Source organism: Dama dama, chromosome 8 (genome assembly GCF_033118175.1).
Source record: "Dama dama isolate Ldn47 chromosome 8, ASM3311817v1, whole genome shotgun sequence".
In the NCBI taxonomy this organism is placed as follows: domain Eukaryota; kingdom Metazoa; phylum Chordata; class Mammalia; order Artiodactyla; family Cervidae; genus Dama; species Dama dama.
In genome coordinates, this window is record NC_083688.1 from 6,033,448 (window position 1) to 6,059,363 (window position 25,916).

The 25,916-nt window shown below is 55.2% G+C and overlaps 1 protein-coding gene across 3 annotated transcripts in view; it reads left to right on the forward strand.

Moving 5' to 3' along the window:
* Positions 1–25,916, forward strand: part of EPHB2 (EPH receptor B2) — a 213,165-nt gene that overhangs the window by 75,521 nt on the left and 111,728 nt on the right. For all 3 annotated transcript variants that reach the window (XM_061148144.1, XM_061148142.1, XM_061148143.1), the window contains exon 3: positions 3,164–3,848. In XM_061148144.1, the coding sequence (XP_061004127.1) occupies positions 3,164–3,848 (685 nt within the window). The remainder of the gene's footprint in view (positions 1–3,163; positions 3,849–25,916) is intronic.

Sequence of the window (25,916 nt, forward strand, 5' to 3'; positions counted from 1 at the left end):
TTTAGCTCTTGTCCTATAGAATTCTAAGAGTGAGGCTGAGAAGTGGGTACTCACAACCCCTGTTTTACGGGCAGGGAAAGTGAATTGTCAGTTCCTGAGCATGCACTGGGTGCCATACTGTATCAAAGCACCTTTACACACATCATCTCCAGTCCTATGGAAAGGAATCACCTCCATTTTACAGATGAGGAAACTGAAGCTCAGAGAGCTATAGCCACCTGCTGGGGACCCTACAGCTGGTAAGTAATGAGGGCTCAGGTTTGTAACCGAGGCTGTGACCGAGACCTCTGGGTCCCCACCACACTAGATTCCACCTTCCAGAGCTCCTACCATCACACTTGGGTCCGGTGGTCTGAGCCCACGTAGGCTATGAGCTTCCCAGGAACACACTCAGGCCCAGGGGCTTCCCTGGTGGTCCAGTGGTTAAGACTGTGCTCCCACCGCACAGGACACAGGTTCGGTCCCTGGTCCAGGACCTAAGATCCCACATACCCGCCCCACGCCACCCCCACCAAAAAAATCCGGCGCAGTTTGAGATCCCTCTTTCTTCTCACAACAACCAGCCCAGCAGTTACCTATAGTCTGTGGAGTGAGACCCCTGAAGAAAGGAAGAGAAGTCGCTTAGTCGTGTCTGACTCTCTGCAACCCCATGGACTGTAGCCCACCAGGCTCCTCTGTCCATGGGATTCTCCAGGCAAGAGTACTGGAGTGGGTTGCCGTTTCCTTCTCCAGGGGATCTTCCCGACCCGGGGATGGAACCCGGGTCTCCCACCTTGCTTTAACCGCCTGAGCCACCAGGGAAGCCATTCCAATTCCGCTACTTACCAGCTGTGTGATTTGGGGGCCAGTTCCTTAACCTGTCTGAGCTTTAGTTTCCTCGTCTATCAAATGGCGGTGATCATGTCTTCCTCGTAGAACTGTTGTGAGGTTTTTCTGCAAAGTATCCAGCATAGCATGCCTGACGCAGAGTGGGCTCCCAGTGACAAGTGGCTATGGGAACTGTCGCCGCTGTCATCCTCATCGGCATCCTTTCTGATATCGCTCCCTCCTCGCCCTCCTGGTCTCCGGCGGGGGCTCGGGGCTCCCCCAGCCCACCCCTGCCCCTCCCCCCATCCCAGCTCCTCCATGGGGACTCAGCTGCTACCCCAAGGAACTGCGTCCTCCGCTACCCGCCTCAGGCCTGTGTTCTCAATAGGCAGGGCCCCAGGGTCAGGCCTCTTTCTGTGGCTCTTTCTTGTCACCAATTTTCCATCTGCGAAGGCGGCTGGGCCCACAGCCCCACCCTGCCAGTAATGAGGCCAGGCTGGGCTGCAGGGCCCCCGGACGCAATTATTTGGGGTGTTTAGGCTGCAGGGCCTCCGCATGTTAATTAGAGAGAGGGGAGAAAGGCAGAGTGCTCTAATTAAGTGCTCTAATTAAGTTCTGAAGAAGAGCAGTGATTGTAACAAGGGGCTGACTTTGTCACATGGTGCCACCAAAAAAAAAAAAAAAATTAAATGCAACATAGGGAGCTTCAGAGCCACCATTGAAGCAGTGGCTGGGCCGCTCAGCCTTGCTCACACACACCCGCCCTTCACAGCATCCACAGCCACCGCCCCGCCCCATGCAGGCTGGGCCCGGAGAATCTGAGGGAGGCAGAAAGACAAAGAGCACCCACGCGAGGGTGACACCTCTCCGACCGCTCACCCTCCCCCCGACAGTCGCTTCTGGCAGTTGGGGAAATAGAGGCCCAGAGGGGGCCAGTGACTTGCCTAAGGTCACACGTCAAGTTAACAGAGCTGGGACAAAGCCCACTGCTGGGTCCTCGTGTTTCGAGGTAGGGTGGACAAGCTTGGGTATGGGTCTGAGTCTGGGTCTGTGTGGCCTGGGGTCAAGTGCCAGTGTGTGACTGCACTTCTCTGGTCTCTACTTACTGATCTGTAAAATGGGGATAACCATGCTTCCCACATGTGAAAATCATGACAGAGAAATGAGATCCTATTACAGCGTGGGTTCACCCTGTTTTGGGGGCCCTTTTTTGGGCCTGCCCCAGGTGAAGCCAGCCCAGCACCAAAGAGGGGCACAGGAGAAGGAGGGATCGGGGAGCTGATCCCAGCGCGCCCTCGGACCCCCCTGGGGGAGACCAGACCAAGAGGGGTTGGGCGTGCCTGGCACTCCTTCAGGCAGGTTGTCCGCAAAGCCCAAGGGAGAATTGGTGAACCTGGACACGGCAGCCGGAGGGAGACTCCACTACAGGAGGTTCCGGAAGGCTGGATAGAGAATGAGAGGTGCCCGAGGGGGCGTGAAAGGGTGAGCAAAGGCTCAGGCTGCAAGTGAGCCTGGCTCTTGAGCGTCTGTGCGTGGACCACGGTCTGTGCCTGGACCACGGTCTGTGCCGTTCCGTTCCCAGCTTTCCGCGGCCCTGCAAAGCCCCCTGCAGCAGTGGGAGTGGGGAGCTCACAGCTGGGTGGGTGAGCGCCCAGGCCGGGGCCTGGTGAGGTGCACTGACCCCAGGCAGGAAGGCGGGGAGGTCTCCTTCCAGTCTCCGTATTAGCTACTCTTGTGGGGAAAGGCCTCGTGTTTCTGTCATGGGGGTGAGGGCTCATCGTCCATTGGACTGAGGGTCCCCAAGGGCAAGGGCTGTGTCTACCCGGTCAGACAGGGAGACCCAGGCAGACGGCAGCCCTGTCTCCTCCATCAGACTGGGCGCTCCTGGAGCACATCCTTCGTGTGCTTCCAGACCCGGTGAGCCTCTCCCTGGTTTCCGTTCCATGGGGAGCTTCCCAGGCACGGTGGGTGGAGGGCGGCGGGGGCGTGACTTCTTTATCAGATTAGTTATCCCTGGGGGTAAGGGTCACATCTCCTGTGTGGATTAGGGGAATACCACCAAGAGCAGGGCGTGTGCAGAGAGCGGGGAATTCCTCAGGGCCAGAGCCAAGTCTCCCGCTCAATTTGGGGTTTCTCTGATGGTAGGTATCGTGTCTGCATCATCAAACTGGAAGATCCCTTAGGTAGAGTCTGTGCCTGCCCCTGGTGAGAGGAGGAGGCCCATGACGGTAGGTGTCCTGCCCACCGCCTTCTCAGCTGGAGGATTCCCTAAGGAAGAGTCTGTGCCCCCACTGCTTAGGGTGCTCCCTGGGGCTCAGCCCCTACCTGCCCCACCTGACTGGCGTTTCACCCGCAGTGGGAAGAGGTGAGCGGCTACGATGAGAACATGAACACGATCCGCACGTACCAGGTGTGCAATGTGTTTGAGTCAAGCCAGAACAACTGGCTACGGACCAAGTTCATCCGGCGCCGGGGCGCCCATCGCATCCACGTGGAGATGAAGTTCTCCGTGCGTGACTGCAGTAGCATCCCCAGCGTGCCCGGCTCCTGCAAGGAGACCTTCAACCTCTATTATTACGAGGCTGACTTCGACTCGGCCACCAAGACCTTCCCCACCTGGATGGAGAACCCGTGGGTGAAGGTGGACACCATTGCCGCCGACGAGAGCTTCTCCCAGGTGGACCTGGGGGGCCGGGTCATGAAGATCAACACCGAGGTGCGGAGTTTCGGGCCCGTGTCCCGCAGCGGCTTCTACCTGGCCTTCCAGGACTACGGCGGCTGCATGTCCCTCATTGCCGTGCGTGTCTTCTACCGCAAGTGCCCCCGCATCATCCAGAACGGCGCCATCTTCCAGGAGACGCTGTCGGGGGCGGAGAGCACGTCGCTGGTGGCCGCCCGGGGCAGCTGCATCGCCAACGCGGAGGAGGTGGACGTGCCCATCAAGCTCTACTGCAATGGGGACGGCGAGTGGCTGGTGCCCATTGGGCGCTGCATGTGCAAGGCGGGCTTCGAGGCGGTGGAGAATGGCACGGTCTGCCGAGGTAAGGGCCGCGGCGGGATGGGTGCCCCCTGCAAGCGCGTGGCATTGGTACCGGCTGCAGCCTTGAGCCTGGCTGCTGGGAGGGCAGGCTGGTCTGGGCAGGGGCCTGGAGCTGACTGGGAGGCCCTCTGCAGCCAGAATTTCCAGATCTATAGCCGTGGTTCAGCTTCTTGGAGGGAGGCGTTGAACAGCGCTTCATGAATGGTGGTGTGTGCAGATACTACAGGGGGTGTGCCCACTGATTTTCGTTGGCATGAGGATAAACATTTCTCCTTTTAACTATTATGTGAATATTAATGATAGCAAGTGGTACTTTGTTTCTTCATTCACAAAAGTGACATGGTTTCCTTTTTAAGAAAATGTGTACGCTGTAGTAAATAACATCAATAAGATAATATTCGTTGAACTTTTGTTGTGTCGGTCAGTATAGGCCAAGCCATGCTGAAGTGACAAAACAGTAAAAGTTTATATTGCACTTAATGCTACATGTCCATCAGGAGTCAGCTTAGGAAAATGTGTGAGTCCTCATAAATGATATTGATAAGATCACATTCATTGAGCTTTTGCTGTATCAGTCAGTATAGGCCAAGCCATGCTGAAGTAACAAAACAATAAATGTTTATTTCGCACTTAATGCTGCATGTCCATCATGAGTCAGCTTGGGATTCCTCCCTCTGGGAGCCAAGCAGGTGGAGGAGCCACTCTGGAATGTTGTGATCACCAGGCAGAAGGAAGGAGCAAGTGTGACAGATTGTATATGGGCTCTAAAGCATCCCCCACCCCCCAGAATGGCTCATACGTCATGCCTATGCACATTTCAGTGGCCAAGGCAGGTAATGTGATTACTTCCAATTCAAAGAGATGGGAAAGTGCAGCCCCACTGCAAGCTACTTTTACTGTGTGCCGAGCACTTTGTGTGTCTAACTCTTTTAATCCTCACAAGAACCCTGTGAAGGACCATGCCATCTTTTAGGAAGAAGTCGCAGCTCAGAGAGTTCATACAGTGAGTAGGTGAAGGTGACCTGGGGGCTTACCAGGTCGTGTGATTCCAAACCACCCTTTTAACCACTGTGCCCCTTAAGTTAATTTAAGGAAAAAAGTAAACAATAGTACAGGTAGTATTTGATGACAGCCAAGAGTCACAAAGCTGCTTTACAAATATGAGAAGTTGCAAGAGGTACATGGTGGTGAGAAGCCTATAAAGGTCGACAGAGCTGAGTTCAAATCCCAGCCCTGCCTGTTACCAGCTGGATATCTTGAACCAAGTGTGAAACCCTCCCTCATAGGATAGTTGTGAGGATTCAAGACATCAAAACATGTGAAACACATATAATGGCTTCTGGTATACAGTAAAAACCTAATAAATGTTAATGAGATGCTACATGTGAAGCCCAGCATGGCACAGATCCTCTGCACGGGGAGCTGTGGTGGCCGATGGTGATGGTATAGGAGACTGGAAGCCTGCTTGTGTCAGTTCCTCTCGCCTTCCCGATTGGAACTGAATCCTGGAGTGTTCCAAATGCTAGTCCAGGAGCCTTGAAAGCCAGTTAAAATTGAGCCTGGGGAAGCTACAGTGATCCTCACCTTTATGAAATTCTATCACATCCACCATCTCCACGACACCTCCCTCCAGCCCTCGGAGGAAGCATGTATAAGATCCCTGGGAGGAGAAGAGGGTGTGTGAGAGACCGGAGCAGTGGCCTTTGGGGAAGCTGCTGCAGTGATCTTAGGAGATGGTGATGCCTGGACTGGGCATCCCCAGTGCTGGGGAAGAGGTGGGGTACAGTCAGGGGGTGTTTTGGCAATGAACCGATGAGATGTAAAGACAAGTTAGAAAGGGAGCAATGAGAGGACTCAGAGGGAACCAGAAATTCCAGTTTACAGAGCGTTGGTGATCTTGGGAAAGAAATGGGGAGAAGGGGAGAAAAAGCTGATTTCTTGGGGAAGACAACACATCTGGTTTTGTATACTTGACTGTGAAAATGCTCCACCTTGGGAGATGGCGGGGGTGAGACAGGCCGTGGGGAACAGAATCAGTCCCTCACTGTTCACCGGTTATTCAGTCACCCAGCCTTCCCCGCCCCTCCTCTGGGTGTCAGACCTTGTGCTGGGCACCAGGTAAGACGGAAGAATCCAGCTGTGGCCTTGCCTTCTAGGAGCTCAGGGTCTAGCAGAGGAGACCGACTGTAAATGAACAAGAGTGAGAATGTGTCAGATTTGTTTTAATAGGAATGGTCCAGGCCATGATGGGCCCCCAAAAAGGGAGGGCTTCTGAGAGGAGGTGGCATCGGAGCTGAGTCTTGGGAGAGGGAGGCATTGACCAGGTGGCCCAGGCCTTCTGGAGGTTGGATTGGCATAAGCAAAGGCCTGGAGACATGAATCAGTGTGGCTTATTAGAGGGACTGGTCAGTTGTTTGGTGTGGCTCAGGGCACAAGAAGGGAGGTAAAAAGAACCATGATTGGAAGGGTGCCTAGATGAGGAGGTGTATTAGTTATCTCTTGCTGCATAGCAAGTTACCCTCATATTTAACAGCTTAAAACAGAAAGCACATATTATCTCGCAGTTTCTTAGGGTCAGGAATCAGGCATGGATGGCTTGATGGATGGGCGCCTCTCGCTCAGGGTATCTCCTGAGGTTGCATCTGGAGGTCTGACCAGGGAAGGATCTGCTTCCACGTTCCTACACATGGTTGTTGGCAGGCCTCAGTCCCTCCCACACGGGCCTCTCGCATGTGCAGCGGCTTCCCCAGAGTATGAAAGAGAGGGTACCCAAGACAGAAGCCACAATCTTTTGATCCTCTCGTTTTCAGAAGGGACGTCTCATTACCTCTCCCATGTTCTCTTCATTAAAACTGAGTCACCCGATTCTGTCCTTGCTCCCGGGGAGGGAATTACATGGGGGTGTGAACGCCAGGAGGTGGGGTCACGGGGACCATGGCGGAGGTTGCCTGTCACAGGATCAGAGTCTGGGCTGCTTCTTGCAAGTACTGGGGGCTCGAGGTAATACAAGGGCAGGGTGTGTCCAGGGCTGGCTTCCCCCCTACCCCCCACCCCCAGACCAGGCCCAGCCTAGCCCCCCCGGCTGCTGGGCGTGAGTGGAGGCCAGTCAGGGTGTGATTAATGAGCTCGGGGAGCCAGAAGGACACCAGCTGCCGCCGTGGCCTGTGTTCAGCCACCCAGATGTGGGGCTGCTCCAGTCCAAGCCCCAGAGGCGCTGGCCCCGCCAGCCCGGGACGTGTCAGAGTGGTAATTACAGCTCACATCCGAGTGGTCGGCCGAATGCTCTCCCATCTCCAGCTCAGGGATCTTCCACCTTTTCTGTGCCTCCCTCCAGAGCCACTGGCAAGTTTATTAAAATGCAGATTCCTGGGTCTGGTGCAAACCTCATCCCAAGGCTGGTTCTGTGCCTCGGAGGTGACACCAAGAATCGGCATTTTTTTAAACAAGCAGCCCTGATGCTTCTCTAACAGGACTCTTAGCTCAGACACACGATGTGTTAACACATCCTTGGCCAGACCAAGCAGGATTCAAGGCCAGGCAATGACCACAGGCCCAGGCCCACCACCACCCCAGGGAGCATCCACCCTAAAGGGTGGGAGGGGACATTAGCAAAATCTCTGGGAGGGTGTGGTTTGGAAAGATCCATTTAATATTGAAGCATAATTTGATGGGAAAATATTGCTTTCTCAAAGAAATACAAGTTTAGGGAAAACTTGGCAGAGGAGGCGAGTAGGTGAGTCCTCTTGGGGCATGCCAGCGATCCCAGGGGTGGGCCATGGTGAATAATGATGGACTGGCTATTCTAATGCACTCAGTGGTTTCTGAAACTATGGGCTAAATCAGACCAGCTTGCTCTAGAGCCTATTGTGTGCAGGGCACAGTGGGGAGGGCAGGGGAGGGGCCCAGTTAACCCCTCAACCAGCATGTCCTGGGTATCCTCTGTGCACCAGTTAGCCTTCTAAGGGGTATTTGTCGAGTACCTTCTATGAGCCAGGCATGTGCCAATCCTAGGAAACATCAAAGTGAACAAGAGGGCACATGCGCTGCCCTCCCAGAGTTTTTGGTCCAGGTGGGTGGATAGAGGAAGATGAAGGAAATAAAGTAAATAAATAAGTAAATAGTTACAAACTGTGAGGAGTGAAAAGAAAAATATAGGGTGTAACAATAGAGATCAAAAGGAGAATCTGCTTTAGGTGATTCAGAGAAGGCTTCTTGGAAGAGGTGTCATTCGAGCTGACTAGGGCTGACCTGGGATGGTTGGAAGAGAGTGCCTGAGACTCAGGGTTTGGCCTCAAGTGGCTCCTGGGTGAGCAGAGGATTCAGACACAAAAGAACAAGGCAAAAAAAAAAAAAAAAAAAAAGAACAAGGCAGAGCATGGTCCTTCCAGAAATGAGATCTGTCCAGGCCAAGTACTTTGACAGAAGAAGGCTGTCTTTTCTGATGGGGCATCTGGGAGGGCTTCAAGGAGGAGGTGGCATTTGAAATAGGCCTTCAAGAGTGAGTAGGATTTGGATGGGTAAGGGACGGGAGGAACTCATGGTCAAGAAGCCTCATGAACAAAGGCCTGTGGTGTGACAGTATAGGGCATGTTTGGTGGGTGTCCAGTACCCTACTGGGAGTAGGGCTGGGGCACGGCTTTCTCCTCTTGATTCATCTATTCATGGTTCGCTGAGTACCCAATCTGAGCCTGCACTGGCCATAGAGATTCGGGGTGGGAGACTCTGGGGACTGTCTGCAGAAGACCTCTGCCTTCTCCCCCTACCCCAATCCCCAGCCCCTTTGGTAGCACAGTCCCCACTGAGGCTTGCCACCAGCGGATCTGCCAGGGCCGGGGTTCGAGGGGCAGGAGGGTGGCCCAGGAATCCGCCCCCCCAACCTCTGCAGCAGCTGCTCCACCCAAGCCCTGAGTCTGTTCGCCTGACTCTTTCCAGATGTTGACGGGGTTGATTGGGAACGTGTCCCGGCCTCAGTTTCTCCAAGTGTTATCTTGGCCTTGGCCTCTCCTTCCCTAATGAAACTCCTACTTGCCCCTCCCTGCCCATGCGTGGGCGGCCCCCCCTCTCCAGCCCAGAAACCACTGGGGACCCTGCCCTTCTCTCTCTCAATGGCAGACGTGCGTCTCGAAGGGGTCTGGAGGGAGTTCCACAGTGAGTGTGATCTCTGCGATGCTCTCGGGGTGTAATGGGATTTTTAATATTTAGCTTGGACAGGGAGAGGGGCTGTGAGCCAGCGGGTTAGAGGGGTGAGGGGGCGGCCAGGTGGTGGGGGTGGGGATGGTCGCACGCACATGTTGATCAGCTGGCTCCAGCTCAGACTTCCCAGCTCCCGGCTGCCCCAGGCTTCCCCTCCCAGCCTCCCCCTGCCCTGCTTGGCTGCCTCTGGCCCTGCTCTCTCCCCCACCCATGGCCTCCCCTTGACCTTGGTCTTGGAGACCTGGTTTCAAACCCCAGTTCTGCCTCTTGCTAGCTGTGTGACCTTGGGCAAGCCATAGACCCTCTCCTGATGTTTGTTTTCTCATCTGCAAAACAGAATAAACAGATGGACTGCTGTGCAGAGTAAATGAGAAAATACCTAGAAAAGTGTCAGAAAAATAAGGACTTTTACAAACTTGCCTGTGAGGTTGTTTTATTTTCTCCCAATGAGTTTTTATTTTGAGGAAAAAATAACTTTTCCTTATCAGAAAAGCAGTACAGGTTATTTGCAGAATCTTTAGAAATTACTGATAAGCCAAAAGGAGCAAATTAAAATATCACAGAGAGTAACCACTGTTAACAGACTGATGTGGATCCTTCGAGGTGTATTTATGTGTATTTACACATATTGATTTTTTTAAAAGAAAAAATAGATTCCTTCTGGGAATACATGAGGATTTTTGACTTACTAATATCTTGTGGGCATTTTTCCATGTCATGTTGGATCATGTGGGAAGGCTCTTAGAATTCCATAGGCTATCTGTACCATAATTCTTTTACCAATCCTCTGGTGATCCACATGTAGATTGCTTAGTTTTTCGCTATCTTAAATGCTGAGATGAATTTCATGGTCCTTCTGCCTTTCTGCACTGCTCCTGATATTTGTGTAGGATATGTCTCCAGGCGTGGAATTGTGGGGTCAAAGGATATGTACTTTTTTTTTTTAGAGCTTTTGGCACGCGTTGCCAGATTGCCCTCCAGAAACACTGGGCTGAGGTTACCCTCCTGGCAGCAGCCTTCAGGAGTGTCTGTTTCCCCACATACTCACCAGCATGGGATAGTCTGCCTGTGGCTTTATTTTCTGTTTTACTTCTAGAATCCTGTGCTTCCCCAGCCAAGGTAGGGAGGGGCCGGGGCCAGAGATCCTCTCTAGGCCCTCAGAGCTGGAGCCTGGGCCACCCCCAGGGTGGCCTCCTTCCCACCCTGCTGTCAGCTCCAGCCCTTCCCACAGAGGCTGGACCAGTGGCCCGTCTGTGTCTGGTGAGTCTGTGGGGGTGGGGTGCGGTCAGTCTCGGGGTGAAGAGGAGGGAGGCGTCCAGCTGGCAAGGCCTGTGCTGGGAAAGGAGTGTGAGTGTTGGAATGCTGGGTGGGAGGAAAAGCCCAGACCCCCCACCCCCCCATGGAAAGTTCTGCAGCATCTCTTCAAGGGCAGGGTGGAGACACCCAGCTTGGGGAGGGGGAAGGGTCATAGATAACCCCTCCAGACCCCAGACTCAGGCCAGGGCTGAGACCACACACACCAGCCTTTGGGGAAGGGGATTGGATGGGAATCCTGGCCAATACACTCATGCTATTCAAGTCTTTGCTTTTAAAAATTAGAAGTACCTCCCACTCCCCACATCCCCTTTCCTCTATGCTCTCAAAGCATCTATTTTTATTCATGACTATTCATCCATCTCTCCATCCACTGATCTACCTGTTTATCTATCTACCCAGCCAGCCATCATCCATTCACTGAACTCCAGTTTCTGATTTTTTTGCTTCTTGGAGAGTCTTCGTATAGACGACCAAGAAGCTAACACACAGTAAATCACACTCCCCAAGTACCTACTGTGTGCCAGTCCCTGGATCAGGTGTAGGGACTGCAGACATGAGGAAGGCCCTTCCTACCCTCCTAGCGTTTCTGGTCTGGTATAGGGGAGATGGCTCCATCTGTAACTATAGCCTTGGGGTACTCTGGAGGAAGTCAGGAGACAGCTTGGGGGGCTTCCTGGAGGAGGAGCCATTTTCCCAGGGCTTTGGAGAATAGGAGGAGTTGGGGGCAGAAATTAGTCCAGAAAAAAGATAGTCAGAAATGATACTGATTTTTTTTTTTTAAACCCTAGTCTCTTGCTGACCCTCAGCCTTCTAGGGGACAGAGGGCATGGGAGAAGTATTCTTAGCCAAGGGAGAAGGGCAGAGGGGCTGAATGAGGCAGAGGCTGAAAGGAGTCCGGAGGACTGGAGAAGGCCAGAGCTGAGGGTGGAAGGTACCTCCGGTGTGCCCAGCTCTGTGCTACATGCTGGGTTCTGTTGTCTTATTGAATCTTCGGCTGGTATGATGAGCTCCATTTGCAAATGATACTGAGGTCCAGAGAGGCTCGGCAAATCTTCCAAGGCCACACAGCTAGCAGCAAGCAGCAGAGGCAGACTGTGAACCCAGCTTTCTCCAATTTGCTGGGACAACTGATTACCCGAGAGTGGGCGGACCTCTGGAGGTACCCTGCCCTGCCCACCTCCTGGTTACCCAGGGGCCTCTGAGATGGCAGAAGTAAAAAGAGTTTGACAGATAACCAGCTTGGGGGTGATGGGGTGGGGGAGTCACGCGTGAGATTGTAAGACCTCATAGGACAGAGGGGGCAGCTGAAGGGCTTCCGAGGGGAAGAGGAAACTCGTGGCTGGGCCGTGGAGGGCGAGTTGCTTTCGTATCAAGAGGTGTTAGCAGGATGGAGCATGCTCCCAGGGCAGAGGCTCAGGGGTGGGGAAGCCCCCATGGGCCTCCTCTCTTCATGCCGAGCCATGAAAGGGGCGCACCCACCCCAGTTAACCTCTGGCCAGAGAGTAGGGGCCCCCCACCGCCAGCCCCCACACACCATTAACCAAGTGCTTGTGTCGTGCTGCCTTCCTGCCCATCACCTTCTGGAATCCCCCCATCAGATTAGGAAAGAGACCGAGGGCCAGCCACCCCACCCCCTCGTAGGTGGCCAAGGCAGGTGTGCACTCTTGTGCTTCCTACTTCTGATACCCTCTGCTTCTTGGAGGTGTCAGAAAGGCTTTCGAGGGACTCCCCTGGTGGTCCAGTGGCTAAGACGCCGCACTCCCAATGCAGGGGTCCCCGAGGTTCCATCTCTGGTCAGGGAACTAGATCCCACATGCCGCAACTAAAACATCCTGTATATGCCGCAACAAAGAGCGAAGCTCCCGAGTGTTGCAGCTGAGACCCAACACATCCAAGGATCTCCTGTGGACCAGGCAGCTCCCCACAGAGGGTCTCACCGACTCCCCGTCACAGGTTTAGCATCCTCACCCCTGTTTTACTGAAGAAGAAACTGAGGCTCAGAGAGGTGAAGAAACTTGTCCACGGAGACACAGGAAGGGGTAAGATTTGAACCCAGGTCATCTGACCCTGGAGCCCCAGCACTGCCCTCTCTCAGCCCCAGACTGACCTGGGACCCCGGCGGCATCAGGTTGACGGCTTTGGTCGCAGGCTGCCTCCAGGACCATAAACAGCTGGGGAAAGTTCCCCTCCCTCCAGCGGCTGCCTTTTCATCTGGCTGGGCTTCGGGATCTGGCGAGAGGAGCCCGTTTATTGAGGAAGTTTATGCATTTAACAGTTTAAGCCTTTCTAAGCCTGTGGTACAACAGGATTTCGGAGCCGTTAACAATTCTGTGTGGTTAAGAGATTTTCATTGCTCTGCGGCAGCTGGCTCGGGCCCGACAGGCCCCGTTCTGGCCTCTACCCGTTGCCCTGCTGGGGCACCTCCTCCCTGGGGCCCTTTGTCCTCAGCCCCCATCCTGCTGTTTCTCCCGGCTCCCCTCATTCCTAGTGCCTAGGGATGAACTTTGACCTCAGAGGGGAACTGAGGCTCAGAGAGGGGAAGGGAGCTGCCCAAGGCCACACAGCAGGTGAGAGGCTTGGATTGAGGTCTGGTGGCAAAGCTTGAGTCCCTTCCCACACCCTAGACTGCCTTCCTTGGGTAGGGGAGGGTGGCGGGAGGATGTTCCATTGTTAATTCCCTACTGGCAGGACTTACAAACTGCCCCCCTCAAAGCCAACATCTGATCTCTCCCAGGGCTTTGGGAAGAGGGTGGGGGTGGGAAGGCTTGCCCAGATTCACTCACCTTGTCAGATATCAAGTTGGAATCAGAACTCAGGCCAAATGAGAATTCTTCACACAGTACAAAATGAGGTTTGTTGTTTTTGTTTTGTTTTTTTCCATTGCTTGTCAGGGGGGTGGGGAGGGAATGCCATTTGTAATCATAATGTCTTACATATGTACAGTATTTATTTACTTACACTCTGCCTCATTCCAGAAAAAGATTAGAGGCTGCTTTTGTGTAGCATTTGGTCTCACCCTATGAGATACTTTGATCTGAATGATACCCACATGATAGAAGCAAGGCGAAGATTATTAGCGCCATTTTAGAGGCAAGAAAATCTGAAACCAAGAGAGAACCGGACTTTGCCAGGGTCACAGTGCCCTTTGGTGGCAGAGACGGGACTTGAACTGAGTGCTCTGGTCTCCTAGGCCCAGGCCCTCACGGGGGCCTCTTGTCATCCCCGGGATGTTCTGTTAAATGGCCCCCATCCTTTACCTCCACCCCTGCAGGAACAAGACCCCAGGGACCCCTGGAACCACTGGAGACCTTAGTCTCCACCCCACCAGAGAGGTACCCTGGCAGAGTTCCTCACGGCCCCAAGGACACGTGGTTAATGTGAAGAGGAAGGTGTGGGCAGGTTTGGCATACAACCATACAGATAAAGGGACCCCAGGGTCATCCTGAGGGGTGGGCAGGCCTTCAGACTCCTACCCTCTCTGCTCCCTCGGGCTCTTCGCTCCTTCAGCAGGCCTTCCCAGTCTTTCTCCGTGGAACCCCATCCGTGGAGGTTGGATGATACTGTTTATTTACTGATCACACTGACCCACGAGAGGGTCACAAACTTGCACTGGCATCCAGACGCACTACATGAACTTTGCCTGTTGCCCTCTGGGCACCCCCTAAACAAAGGGGCCAAGGCAACTGCTCACCGGCTTCACGCTTATAAAAACTGAGGCCCCAAGACATTAGACGAAATGGCTTATCCAGAGACCCGGCAATCACACTCAGGGTCCAGTCCTGGGCTCCCTGTACCTCCCACTGGGCCCTGATTGTAAATACCAGAGACAAGAGCCCAGGGAGGCAGGGAATGTGCATTGGTTGAGCGCCCACTGTGTGCCTGGCCTTCTGCCTTAGGCTTGGTGTAGAATTCTGGATCCCTGCAGTCCCCAGAAGTTGGGTACGGTTGTTATTTTCATTTTATAGAGGATGAAGCGGAGACTCAAAGAGGTTAAATAAATCAGCTCAGGATCACGCAGCTAATGAATGGTGGAGCCAGCATTGAAATCCAAAACCTGCTGTCTTCCCACTGGAATATTTGGGCATTTCATTGTGAGTGAAATATTTTCACAATCTTTATCTCATTTGATTCTTGACAGCCCTAGGGTGTAAGAGCGATCTGATCCCCGTTGTTGAGCTGAGGACGTTAAGGCTCATGAGGTGAGGTACGCTGCCTGAGGCTCACCGCTAGGAAGGGCTGGAGCTGGGACTAGAGCTGGGTCACTGGGTCGGTTTGAGCCTGACGCCCAGGCTGTGTGACCCTCCCAGCCTCTTGCTGATGACTCTTGTTCTGAGAGCTCTTTTGAACACATTCTTATCAGACCCCTGGCCTGTCGTTCCACTAAAACTGCTCATAATCAAGGCCATGTTGTTGTTCACTTGCTCAGTCATGTCCGATTCTTTGCGACCGCATGGACTGCAGCACGCCAGGCTTCCCTGTCCCTCACTATCTCCTGGAGCTTGCTCAAACTCATGTCCATTGAACAGATGACGCCATCCAACCATCTCATCCTCTGTTGTCCCCTTCTCTTCCCACCTTCAATGTTTCCCAGCATCAGGGTCTTGTCCAGTGAGTTGGCTCTTCCCATCAGGTGGCCAAGGTATCAGAGCTTCAGCTTCAACATCAGTCCTTCCAATGAATATTCAGGGTTGATCTCCTTCAGGATGGACTGGTTGGATCTCCTTGCTGTCCAAGGGACTCTCAAGAGTCTTCTCCAACACCATAGTAGTTCAAAAGCATCAATTCTTTGGCGCTTCGCCTTCTTTATGGTCCAACTCTGACATGAATGACACCCATGTCACCAATCCGTTGGTCAGTTGCTAGGCCTCAGCTTCCCCAGGGGCATAGGACAGGGAGACCACTGTCTCCTGGTGTCCCTCCTGTTTTGCCAGGTGCTTTGTGGCCAGTTCCCGCTCACCTCCCACCTCTCTACCCCAGAGGACCCAATGCTGACAGGCTGTAGGCTCACTTCTTTATCTCTTAACTACTTGTCACCCCAGCTGGAATGCAAGCTCCAGGAGGGCAGATGTTTCTGTTTCATCCACTGCTGTCTCCAGCTTCTAGAGTGAGGTTTAGCTCATCGAAAGTGAAAGTAGCGTTAGTCGCACAGTTGTGTGTGACTCTTTGCAACCCCAGGGACTATATAGCCTGCCAGGCTCCTCTGTCCGGGGGATTCTCCAAGCAAGAATACTAGACTGTGCAGCCATTCCCTTCTCCAGGGGATCTTCCCAACCGAGGGATCGAACCTAGGTCTCCCGCGTTGCAGACAAGTTCTTTGCCATCTAACCCCCCAGGGAAAACCTCGCTCATAGAAGCTACTCCATTAATGTGAGTTGCAGAGCCCCACTCACCCCAGTCTCACACCCTGTTCCCTCCCAACCCTGATGTGAGCGATGATGCTAACAAAGGCCCTTGGAGAGGCTGGGGGTTCTTCCTGCTCCAGGGCAACCAGAGTGGCCAGGATACTCAGCAGATCTGTCCGGGGTTGGGACAGATGTTTCTAGACTTGAATTGAGGGTCCTTTTTCTTGATACGCAGTATTTCCTGTAAAAATCTTAAATCATTCTTGGAGCTGGGGGGCCTCAGAAAGCATCTCTGTCTTCTTTGCATCTTCACTATTAACAACCATGATTCCAGTTCTTGCTCCCTTGCCTGCACTGGCCTGTGTGTTTAGACTCCCCACATGGTGGTCCTTGGCCAGGACCTGCTGGGGGACCCATCTCTTAGCAGGAGCCTGCGGGAGCCCACCAGGGGCCCTGGTCTGTACAGACACAGAGCAAGAGGAGGCGCCCAGCCCATGGAGTCTCCAGCCTCCAGAGTCAGACCCCAGCCCCGGTGCCTGTCTTACTTGAGGGGATCTTTTCTCTGAGCCTCAGTTTCCTCATTGTTAAATGGGGCCTGCGGTCCCAGCCCCGCCGGGTTTAGAAGAGACCCAGAGGAGTTATGGGAGCTCAGAAGACAGGTGAAGGATGGGGAGGGGAGGGGCGCCCCTGCTCCGTCTGGGAAGGGGTGTTTCTCGGGTTGGGCACCAGGCAGTGCCCTGGCCAAGCACCTGGAGATCAGAGTGTATGTACCTCATTCAGGGGGCTGGCGGTGGCTGGTCATCCCCTCTCAGTTATAAGCAAGCCTGAGTACACAGCAGGTGCTTAATACATGCTTATGGCGTGGCGTTGTTTTAGCCAGATTGAGCAGCACAGGAGCAGCTCACACCCAGGGTGCCTGGGTCCAAATATGGGCTCTGTGCCCCCCCACCCACTCACCCTGGGACCCTGGCAGAGCACCTGCCCCGCCCCTCCCACCTCTGGGGCTCAGAGTTGCCACCTATAGCGTGACTCTTACGCACCAACAGCCTCTAATTCTGTTCTTCCTGGTCCTCAGTGTGCCGCTTGAGAGGCCAGCAGGGCAGCTGTGACCATTTGTGACAGGAGAATAGTGACCCCCTGTTACCTGCCACACCCTGGTGCCCTCAAGCAGGAAGGTAAGGGTCAGAGCCAGCTGCTTTGATTCTCATACCGGTTCTGACATGTACGAGCTGTGTGACTCCGGGCGTGTGATCACTTCCCAAAAACCTCAACCTTCCCATCTGAATAATGGGTATAGTAAGGAATGGAATGTTACAGGTGAGTTGTGAGGGTTCAATGCAATAATCCACGTAAAGCACCCAGCATGTGGCATGTGGTCGGTGCTGATCATAGCCTGGACTAACTTACCTCCGTGCTGAAGGTTGTCATCATCCCCTTCTGCAGATGAGGAAACAGGTTCAGAGAGAGAGCGAGCGACTTACTTGCTCCAGACCACACAGCAAGTAAGGCCCCTTAACCCCTGTTGTCCAGGCGAGCAAAAGCAGAGGCCTGGGTGGGACTTGAGGGCCAGGCAGAGCTATTTCTGCCTCTGTCCCCTATGTCCCTGGCAAATTCTAGGACCAGAGCCTCATGTTACCTTGGCTTCTTCCAGGGAACCAGACTCCAGCATCATCCCTTAAAGGTGTCACCATCTGATTCACAGCATTTCAAAGACCCGAGCATGGTCGCTGGCCTTTTTGCGCTGCCTGGGCGGACCATGCAGCTTCGGGGGCCCCACATCCGTATACCTGGCAACTGCAGCCCTGGGCTGCGTTCCCCCGACACCCTGCTGTCAGAGCTGTCTGTCTGTGGGAGCTCCCTGGAGTCCTGGGAGGGGTGTACACACACGCGTGTGCTGGGTCAATGCGGGGCATCCCTGACATGGCTGCATGTATGTGTGCACTGGCTCTGTTAGACGTGACAGAGTGTGCGCTGGGCCTGATGGGAGTCTGTTTGTGTGCCTGTGCGTGTAGAAGCATGCCCCCTGACCCAAAATCCCTCCACGTGTGCGATTGGAACATCTCTGGACATAAGAGCATGTGCGTACATTTCAGGGGCGGGGCCTATACGTGCCCTTGCCCACACGCTCACCCTGGAGCCCACCATTAGTCATTACTGCCCTGTGCTTCTATGTTCCTGTGTCTGCCTGACTTGTCCCAGCACACGTGTGTACTAAGAGGAGCACAGTCACGCATGTGCTGGCTCACTTGGACCAGTGCACGCAGGGGAACGTAGATGCCACAAAATGAGTGTGTGCGCCCGTCATGGTGTGAGGGCATCCCTGTCCATGTGCGTGTGTGTCCTGAGTCAAGTAGCTGTGTGTGTATATTTATGCATATCCAACCACAAGGAAATCAAGCCCGAGTACATATGTTCGTTTATATATTGTATCAAACCACATGTACACATGCTTAGAAATGGGTATTTGTGTGCATGTGTGTCTCTGTGCGTGCAAGGGACCCCACTAGTGAAGTGTGTGTGTCAGGGAGGGATACACACACACACACACACTTTCTGGGGGCCAGAATGTCAGGGGCATTGATTTTCTGTCTCTTAGAAATTCCCTTTGAGGTCCTCTTCATGTCTCTTTCATGAACCAAGCTCAGCAGTTCCAACATCCTTAGAGCAAATCGGCCCGTTTTGCAGCGAGGCTCTGTCCCCCGGCCTGCCCGCCCCGGCCCCGCTGGTTGTGGACACAGCACACACACCCAGAATCTGCTTACGATTTATGGGAGAGCAGGAGGGGCCCTGGGGGGCTTCGGTGATGGTGCTAGGCTGGGTTCAGTCCCTCACCAGGCTCTGCAGTTTTCTAGGCGGTGGTCTTGGGCACTCCCCTCACTTCCCAGAGCCTCCAGCTTCTCAGCTGGCAAGGAGGCCCAAACGGTGGTACAGGCTTGATGGCAAGGCCCCTGCCCAGGCTGGATCGGCGTTTCTCTCACATCTGCGAGCCGTGTTTTTTTTTTTTTTTTCGAGCCGTGTTTTGTTCATGCAACGCTTCTACCTTCTTCTCAGGGAGAGAGGCTGCGTCTACACGAGGGCCGGTGGTAGACAGACCGGCGGAGGAGCCGTGATGCCCCCAGGAGGAAGGGGCAACTGTGTGCCACCCCCCCATGCATCCCCACTGTGCTCTAAGCTAGCATCCCCTCATCCTGGCCTGCCCGCTGTCCTCTGTTACCCCCATTCCACAGAGGAGGAAACTGAGGCCAGAGAGTGGCAGGGGCCTGCCCAAACCTCACAGGAGGCAAGCCAGGATTGGGACCCAGATCCAGCTGACTCTGGGGCCTTCTCGAGCCTTCCAAGAACCCTTCCCGTGGGAGAAGGAGGTCAGGCCTCAAAGGACCCCCATTCCCCAGAGCGGGGGCTGGAGGGTGTCCAAGCCCGAGGTGCCGCAGGAACAGAGGAGGGGAAGCCCCAGGTTGGAGGAAGGCAGGCCCTTCAGCCTTGGCCTCCCGTGCGCCGGCTCCGGCTCTCCGGGTCCCGGCCCCCTCCAACTGGGCACCCCCTCGCCGGGGTCCCCTCCCATCCCTCGTGCTGCCGTCTTTGTGGCCCGGGAAGAATGCCTCTCTTTATCTCCCGGGCGCCCCTTCCCTTTGATTCTCCTCTCCCCAGCGTTTCTGCTGACCTCTGCGTGTTGGGAATCCAATTAGAGGCACGGACGGAGAGAGTGACAGCGGCGCTGAATCCCGCCTCGGGCCCTCCGAGCACACCCGGCAGAGCTGGCGGGCTGCGCGGGGCCTGCTTGTCATGCCAGGCCCAGCGCGGGGCTTTGTGGGGATTAGCGGCCCGGGGTGGGGTGGGGCCTCTCCGCAGATGGGACCAGAAGTGATGCTGGTGAATGTCACGTCACAGGGAGAGTGGGGGATTCCCCCCTCTGCTCTGGAGGGAACTCAGCATGGGGAAGAGGGGAGGACGGGGGCAGGAGGCAGGGTGGCCTTGGCGTGGAGTGGGTCACCCCTTGACCGATAGAGAGGATGCTTGGGGAAGTGATGGCCCAGCCCATTTGGGTTATGTGGTTCCAGAGCTAGATCGAAGCGGAGCTGGCAACCAGGCTCAGGTTTGCCTGCTGTAGGGGAGACACCCGAATTTCCACCTAGGAGGGGCATCGGGGGTTTTAAGTGCTTGCAGGGATGGGATATTAATTTTGAAGCTTCATTCGTAAAACACTTTACTTGTGACCGGGAGAGGCAACCCCGAGAAGTGGAAAGGGGCAGCCACTTCATGATGGTGTCTGAAGACTCACCCACCGCAACTACTCCTTGGCGTGGCCACCAGCCTAAGGCCAAGACCCTGCCCTTCCCCGCCCACCACCATGAAGTTATCCTCCTGGTTTACTGCCACGGAAGATGAGGGTCCCAAGAACCAAAGGCCATTCTGAGGCAGAGCTAGGATTCCTCTCCCCTCACCCCCTGCTCCTAACCCCGGCATCACCCTGACCCTGTCCCCCACCTCCTAAGTCAGGAGAGTCCCCGATGCCTGCTCCCCAAGGAAGGATTTGGTGTCTGAAGAAGTGGATTTCTAGCCCTCAGGGAAAATAGCAGCCTCACCCCCAGCCCTAGGAGCAGCAGGCAGAATATGGGCCAACAAACGCTCTATCCCCTCCAGAAACGGCTGAAGCCTACAGTGCACTGGGCCTTGTCCTGGGCCCAAGCACCCAGGGAGATTTGGATCTGAGGTGGCTTCTGCCTCCAGGAGCTCACAGTGGTAGGTGTGTAAAGGGGAAGTCTGGGGCTGTGAGGACCCATAGGAGAAATGCGGGGTGGAAATGGGCCCACACTTCAAGCTGGGAGTCCCAGAGGGCTTCCTGGAGGAAGCGGCACCTGAGCCGAGACCTGGAGGACAAGCCGAAATAGCTTGAGGAGCGCCCCCCCCCCCCAACTGAATATTCCAGGCATGAGAGGCAGGGCAGGTGTGGGGCTTCCCGGGGAGGGGCAGCTGCCCACCCTCATCCCCATCCTCATTCCGCAGCTGCCTGGGCTGGGCAGGGCTGACCCATCTCCTGTCCCAGCGCCCCAGCTATGACTGCCTCCTGGGCCTGGAAGGGTTGGCAGCTTTGGATGCTCAGCATCTTCGGGAAGAATTGTCGCAGAGGTGGGACGGCAGAGGGCCGGAGAGCACGTGTTCGAGAACCAGGCCCCTTCCCCACACCGCCTCCGTGGACCCCACATCGGCCCAGGAAGCAGGAGCTGCCACCCTGTTTTACCAGTGAGAAAATGTCTCAGGGAGGCAGAGGGGCTGCCCAGACTCAGACGGCGTGTTAACATACTGCCCAGCATCTAAGCTCAGGCCTTTTCTCCCACCCTGGGCTATCACAGCCTGAGCAGATGCGAGTTTGTTGTATTTATGTTTTAGGTTCTCCTGTCCCAGCACAATGCCTGGCACACAGAAGGTACTCAATGGGTGAGTGGTAGACGGATGTATGGACGGGTGGAGAAAACCAATCAATCAATTGAGCGATTCTTCCTTACCTGGTACCTTTTAAAAAAAAAAAAAAACAAATTGGCACCTGTCCCCATCCTGCCCACAAAGACTATATTAATGGTGAATTAATCTTTCAGCTCCGTTCTCATGAATACAAAACGGGAGGGTGTGTGTGGACCCAAGAGAGCCAGAAAAGACATCCTGGTCTGCTTCCCACATCTGTCTGGGCCTAAAGACACGCGCTCAGTCACCCAGACCCGTTCTCACCCACTCACACACTCTCGCACAGCCGACGCCCCCCCCCAAGGGACCTCCGTACCCCCCCCACCCCTCTGTCTCCCCAGCTCCAGGTGGAGGCCTCCCTGGGCTCAGCCCTGGCCCTGCCCACGGGCTTGCAGCCTCTTCCAGCCCCTCTCCTCCCTCTGAACCTGACTGCTCCTCCTCACCTGCCTTCCTCGCCTCCTCCTTCTCTCCTTCCTTTTGTCTTCTCCTCCTGTCCTCCTTGGAGAAGGCGATGGCACCTCACTCCAGTACTCTTGCCTGGAAAAGCCCGTGGACAGAGGAACCTGGTAGGCTGCAGTCCATGGGGTCGCTACAAGTAGGATACGACTGAGCGGCTTCACTTTCACTTTTCACTTTCATGCATTGGAGAAGGAAATGGCAACCCACTCCAGTGTTCTTGCCTGGAGAATCCCGGGGACGGGGGAGCCTGGTGGGCTGCCGTCTATGGGGTCGCACAGAGTCGGACACGACTGAAGCGACTTAGCAGCAGCTGCAGCCCGTCCTCCTCCTGTGTTTCCTTTCTCCTTCCGTCTCTTGGTTTCTCTACCTTAATCGGGTTTCCCGTCTTGGCTTCATCCTCCATTGTCTTGGCTTCATCCTCCACCTGTCTGTCTGTCTGTCCGTCCGCTGGGCACTTTCTCTGTGTCTCCCCTCTTCCCCTCACCCTTCCTCATCTATTCCCCTCAGATCTCCTCAGATCTGAAGGAGACCCCTTGATGCCCCCACCGCCCCCCACCCCGCCCCGCACCCCATCTTGGACTCATCTGGGGCCCGGGGTAAACTGTGAAATGGAGAGTGAAGACTTTCTCCTCAACCCAGACACAGAGGTCAAGCTGGGGTCCAAAAGCAGCGCCCCCTATCTTCCCCCTCAGAAAGGGGCATGGTACACATCCCCGGGGCGGCTGCCACAGCCTCCTCTCCTGCTAACCCAGGAAGTCAGCTGGCCTGGCTGTTGATTTGCTGCACAAATCAACTGCACAATATCTGCTGAGCCCCTCCCCGGCGAGGTGGGGGAGAAGGCTGCAGACTCACACAGCCCAGTTCAGATTTTCTCCATGCCTCCGAGCCTCAGTTTTCTCACCTCTGAAAAGGGGGCAGGAGACTTGGCCCGGAAGAGCTGTGTGAAGCTCGGATGTTCTGCCCAACACACAGCAGGCGCTCATGGGTGGCCTTGGAAGAGACAGGCTCTGCCCTCAGAGGACTCACAGCCCGGCGGAAGGCAGGTGGCCGGGAGAAGTCACCCCCCTCAGGCTCTGGGGAGCTGGTAGAGCCATAATCAGTGGCTATTTTGTCCCTGAGGTCAGTTTGCGGGGCCAGGGTCAGGAATCACAGGGAAGAGATGGGTGTCACTCTGAGTGACACTGGGCCACGCCTCAGTGGGAGCCATTGCCGGGGATTCAGCCTACGATCTGGCCAGCCTGGAGTCTGTCTGTCAGTCTAGGGGTTCTCAAGCACGCCTGGTTGGCCCTTCACCTTCATACCAAGGTTAGAACCCTGCAGACTTGGGGTGAGCCACGTACCTCCGCATCATCCACCCATCATCTCTCTCCCGTGCTGGCCACAGGGGCCCTGGCTTGTTGATTTCCAAGAGACTTCGGTGGTGCCCTGGGTTGGCATGACCCCACTGTGCATCCTTGAATCCCACCCATCCTCTCTTTGAGCCTCAGTTTCCTCATCAGGGCCCTTGAGGAGCTTAGACAAGGGGCTGCAACCTCAGAGTGGGCGTGGGGTCACCATCTCCCAACCTCCCAGGGTGCTCCCCATGCTGAAAATTCCAGACCTGCCCCGCCCCTCAGGGGGGCCCATCTCGGGCCCTCCCTTTCAGGAACTGACCTCCCCTCCCACTGCCTGAGAAGTCTGGCCCCAGGACGCCTGCACCCTCTGCCCCCTCCCCTCACTGCCCCGCGACCACCCAGCCCAGCCAGCTGGGCGGCAGGGGATCAGAGGCTGCGCACTGCAATCCCCCTCCCACCCAGCCTGGACCCCGGGTCAGCAAGCCTTCGAGCGTGGGAGGGGATGGAGACTGAGGTTCTGCCGAGTGGGGGTGGGGTGGGGGCAGGGGTGAGCATAAGGCAGGTGTGTGTATGGGTGTGTGAGTGTGTGTGTGTGTAAGTGAGAAGGAGAGAGATCGCCAGTGCATATGTGCTGCTAGGGGGGCCACAGATGTATCTGAGGACCTGGCAGGGTGAGCCCGGGGAGAGAAGACAAAAGAATGGCATGAGCCGAAGAAGCCGCTGCTGCTGCTGGGCGCGGGAGGCTGAGCGCATTTGTATGCAGCAGGAGCAGGAGCCCAGCAAGGCCCGCTCTTCAGAAGAGCCTCCATTCCCAGGACACTGGAGCGAGCAAGGCAGCGCCCCTCCCTCACACACCATCCTGCCCAGACCTCATTGTGGAGGTGGGGAAACCGAGGCTGGGGAGCCGCAGGGCAAGTAAAATGGCCAGGCTGGGGCTGGAACCCAGCCAGCCTGTCGGACCAGGGTTCTTCCATGTCTTGAGTGCCTCTGGGGCTGCAGCTGGGTCCGGAGTTGGACAAATGAAGGAATGAGTCACAACTGTCAAATGCACTGGGCAAACCTTTGATACGAACTCGGTGAGCCTCACACAACCTCTAAAACATGTGCCATTTTTATCATCCCCATTTTACAGATGGGAACACTGAGGCCCAGAAAGATAATTTCCTACAGCTCATAAGCAGCAGAGCCAGGGTTCGAGACCAGGCCAGCTGGTACCAGAGTCCGTGCTTGCGGTCACTGTACCATGCAGCCTCTTTGAACGCGGAATTCTTGAACACAGGGACTGTTAGGTCTCTGTCCTTCCAATTCTGAGCACTGGCCTGGCACATAGCAAGTGCTCAGCAATGCTTGCTGAGTGAGTGAATGAGCAAGAGAGAACCTTCACCACGAAGACATCTTCCCAGGCCCCGGGAGCCCAGCTCTCGCAGCAGAGTCCTACTGCATGTGCGTGGCCCCTGCCCACCCCCCAGCAGGCAGGTGTTGGCTGCGCCCTCCGCAGGGCCAGGCCCCACAGGGACAAAGCCGGGGGCGCGCCCGGGCGGCCCAGCCCCAGCGCAGGCTGAAGCTGTAACAGGCTGGAAATCTCTTTTGTCAAAGCCTGCGCTGCCTCCAACCTCCTTTAATTAAAGACAATTAGTGCTTTCAGCCCCTCTGCACAGCTCAGCTCCCCTGTTTGCAAACACACAGCTGCGGGAGCTTTGTGGGGCCCCCCCTTGCTGCCGCCCCCAGCCCCGCTTCCCTAGAGACACACAGAGGTGCCTTTATTATCAGCACGGAGGCTGCAGCACCAAGAGAGAGGCGCCTCCACTCAAGGAAGGGAAGGGAGCGCTTCCCAGCGAGGCCGGGGAGCGTGAAAAGCCAAGGACCCTGGGGTGGCCTGGCACACGTGGGCCATGGGTCTCGCTTTTCGAGGAATCGCCTGTGGGTGCCAAGTCCAGCTGGGGCACCTAGGAGGGACTTGACACCTTCCTTTCTCCTGCTCTGCTTCTTAGAATTTGAGCCACCCATGTGTTTTCTCCCAGAACTCTGTGTCTGACCTGTGTCTGATCACAGATGCTGACCCTGAGTACTCCCTTAAGAAGAAAGGAAAAGGGAGAAATGACTTTTAGTGAGCACCTGCTATATGCTAGGGCCCTGGCTAGACTCTAACTGCACAGCGTAATTCTATTATAGTAGATGGAGATACCAACACTGAGAATGGCTTAGTAACTTGGCAAGGCAGAACTAGAAAGGAGCAGAACTAGAAAGGAGCAGAACCAGTAATCAAGATGAGGCCTTCTGAGCTGAGCATACTGGTTGGATCTCAACAAACTGGGAGCCCAGCCTCTTAGTTAGAGTTCAAACGGTCATCTGGTCTACCTCTCCACTTGCCTCGGCCCCCAGGGACTGAGCCTATGCCAAATGCCAGGCAATCTTGGGCCCCCTCTGGGTACTGAAAAGAGCGTAGACACAGCCATGGCTTCCAGGAGCTCCTAGTCGAAGGGGAGCTGCTATGAACAGACCCGTGCACAGCGGCAGCGCCCTGTGATAGCAGAGGGCTTTGCAGACTTTTCCAGCAGTGTAGGGGACCTGGGTTCGATCCTTGGTCAGGAAACTTGATTCCACGTGCTGCAACTAAAGATCTTGCATGCTGGAGCGAAACTTGAAGCTCCCATGTGCTGCAACTAAGACCCAGCCCAGCCAAATGAATAAATATTTTTCAAAAGAGGACAGTGGGCAAAAGCATTGTAAGCAAAGTCCAGGCATTAAGAGAGAGCCAATTTCAAGAAAGGTGAGTGGTTCAGGCAGAAAAGGGATCACTAAGCCCACTGTGGATAAAGAGACAGAGGCCCAGGCGGGCTGAGTGACTAGCCTAAGGTCACACAGCAAGCAAGTGTTAGAAAGGGAGCCTGACCTCTGCATGCAGTACTGCAATCAGCCCATGAAGGTCTTCCCCACTGGACTCTTGACTATAGGGGGAAATCA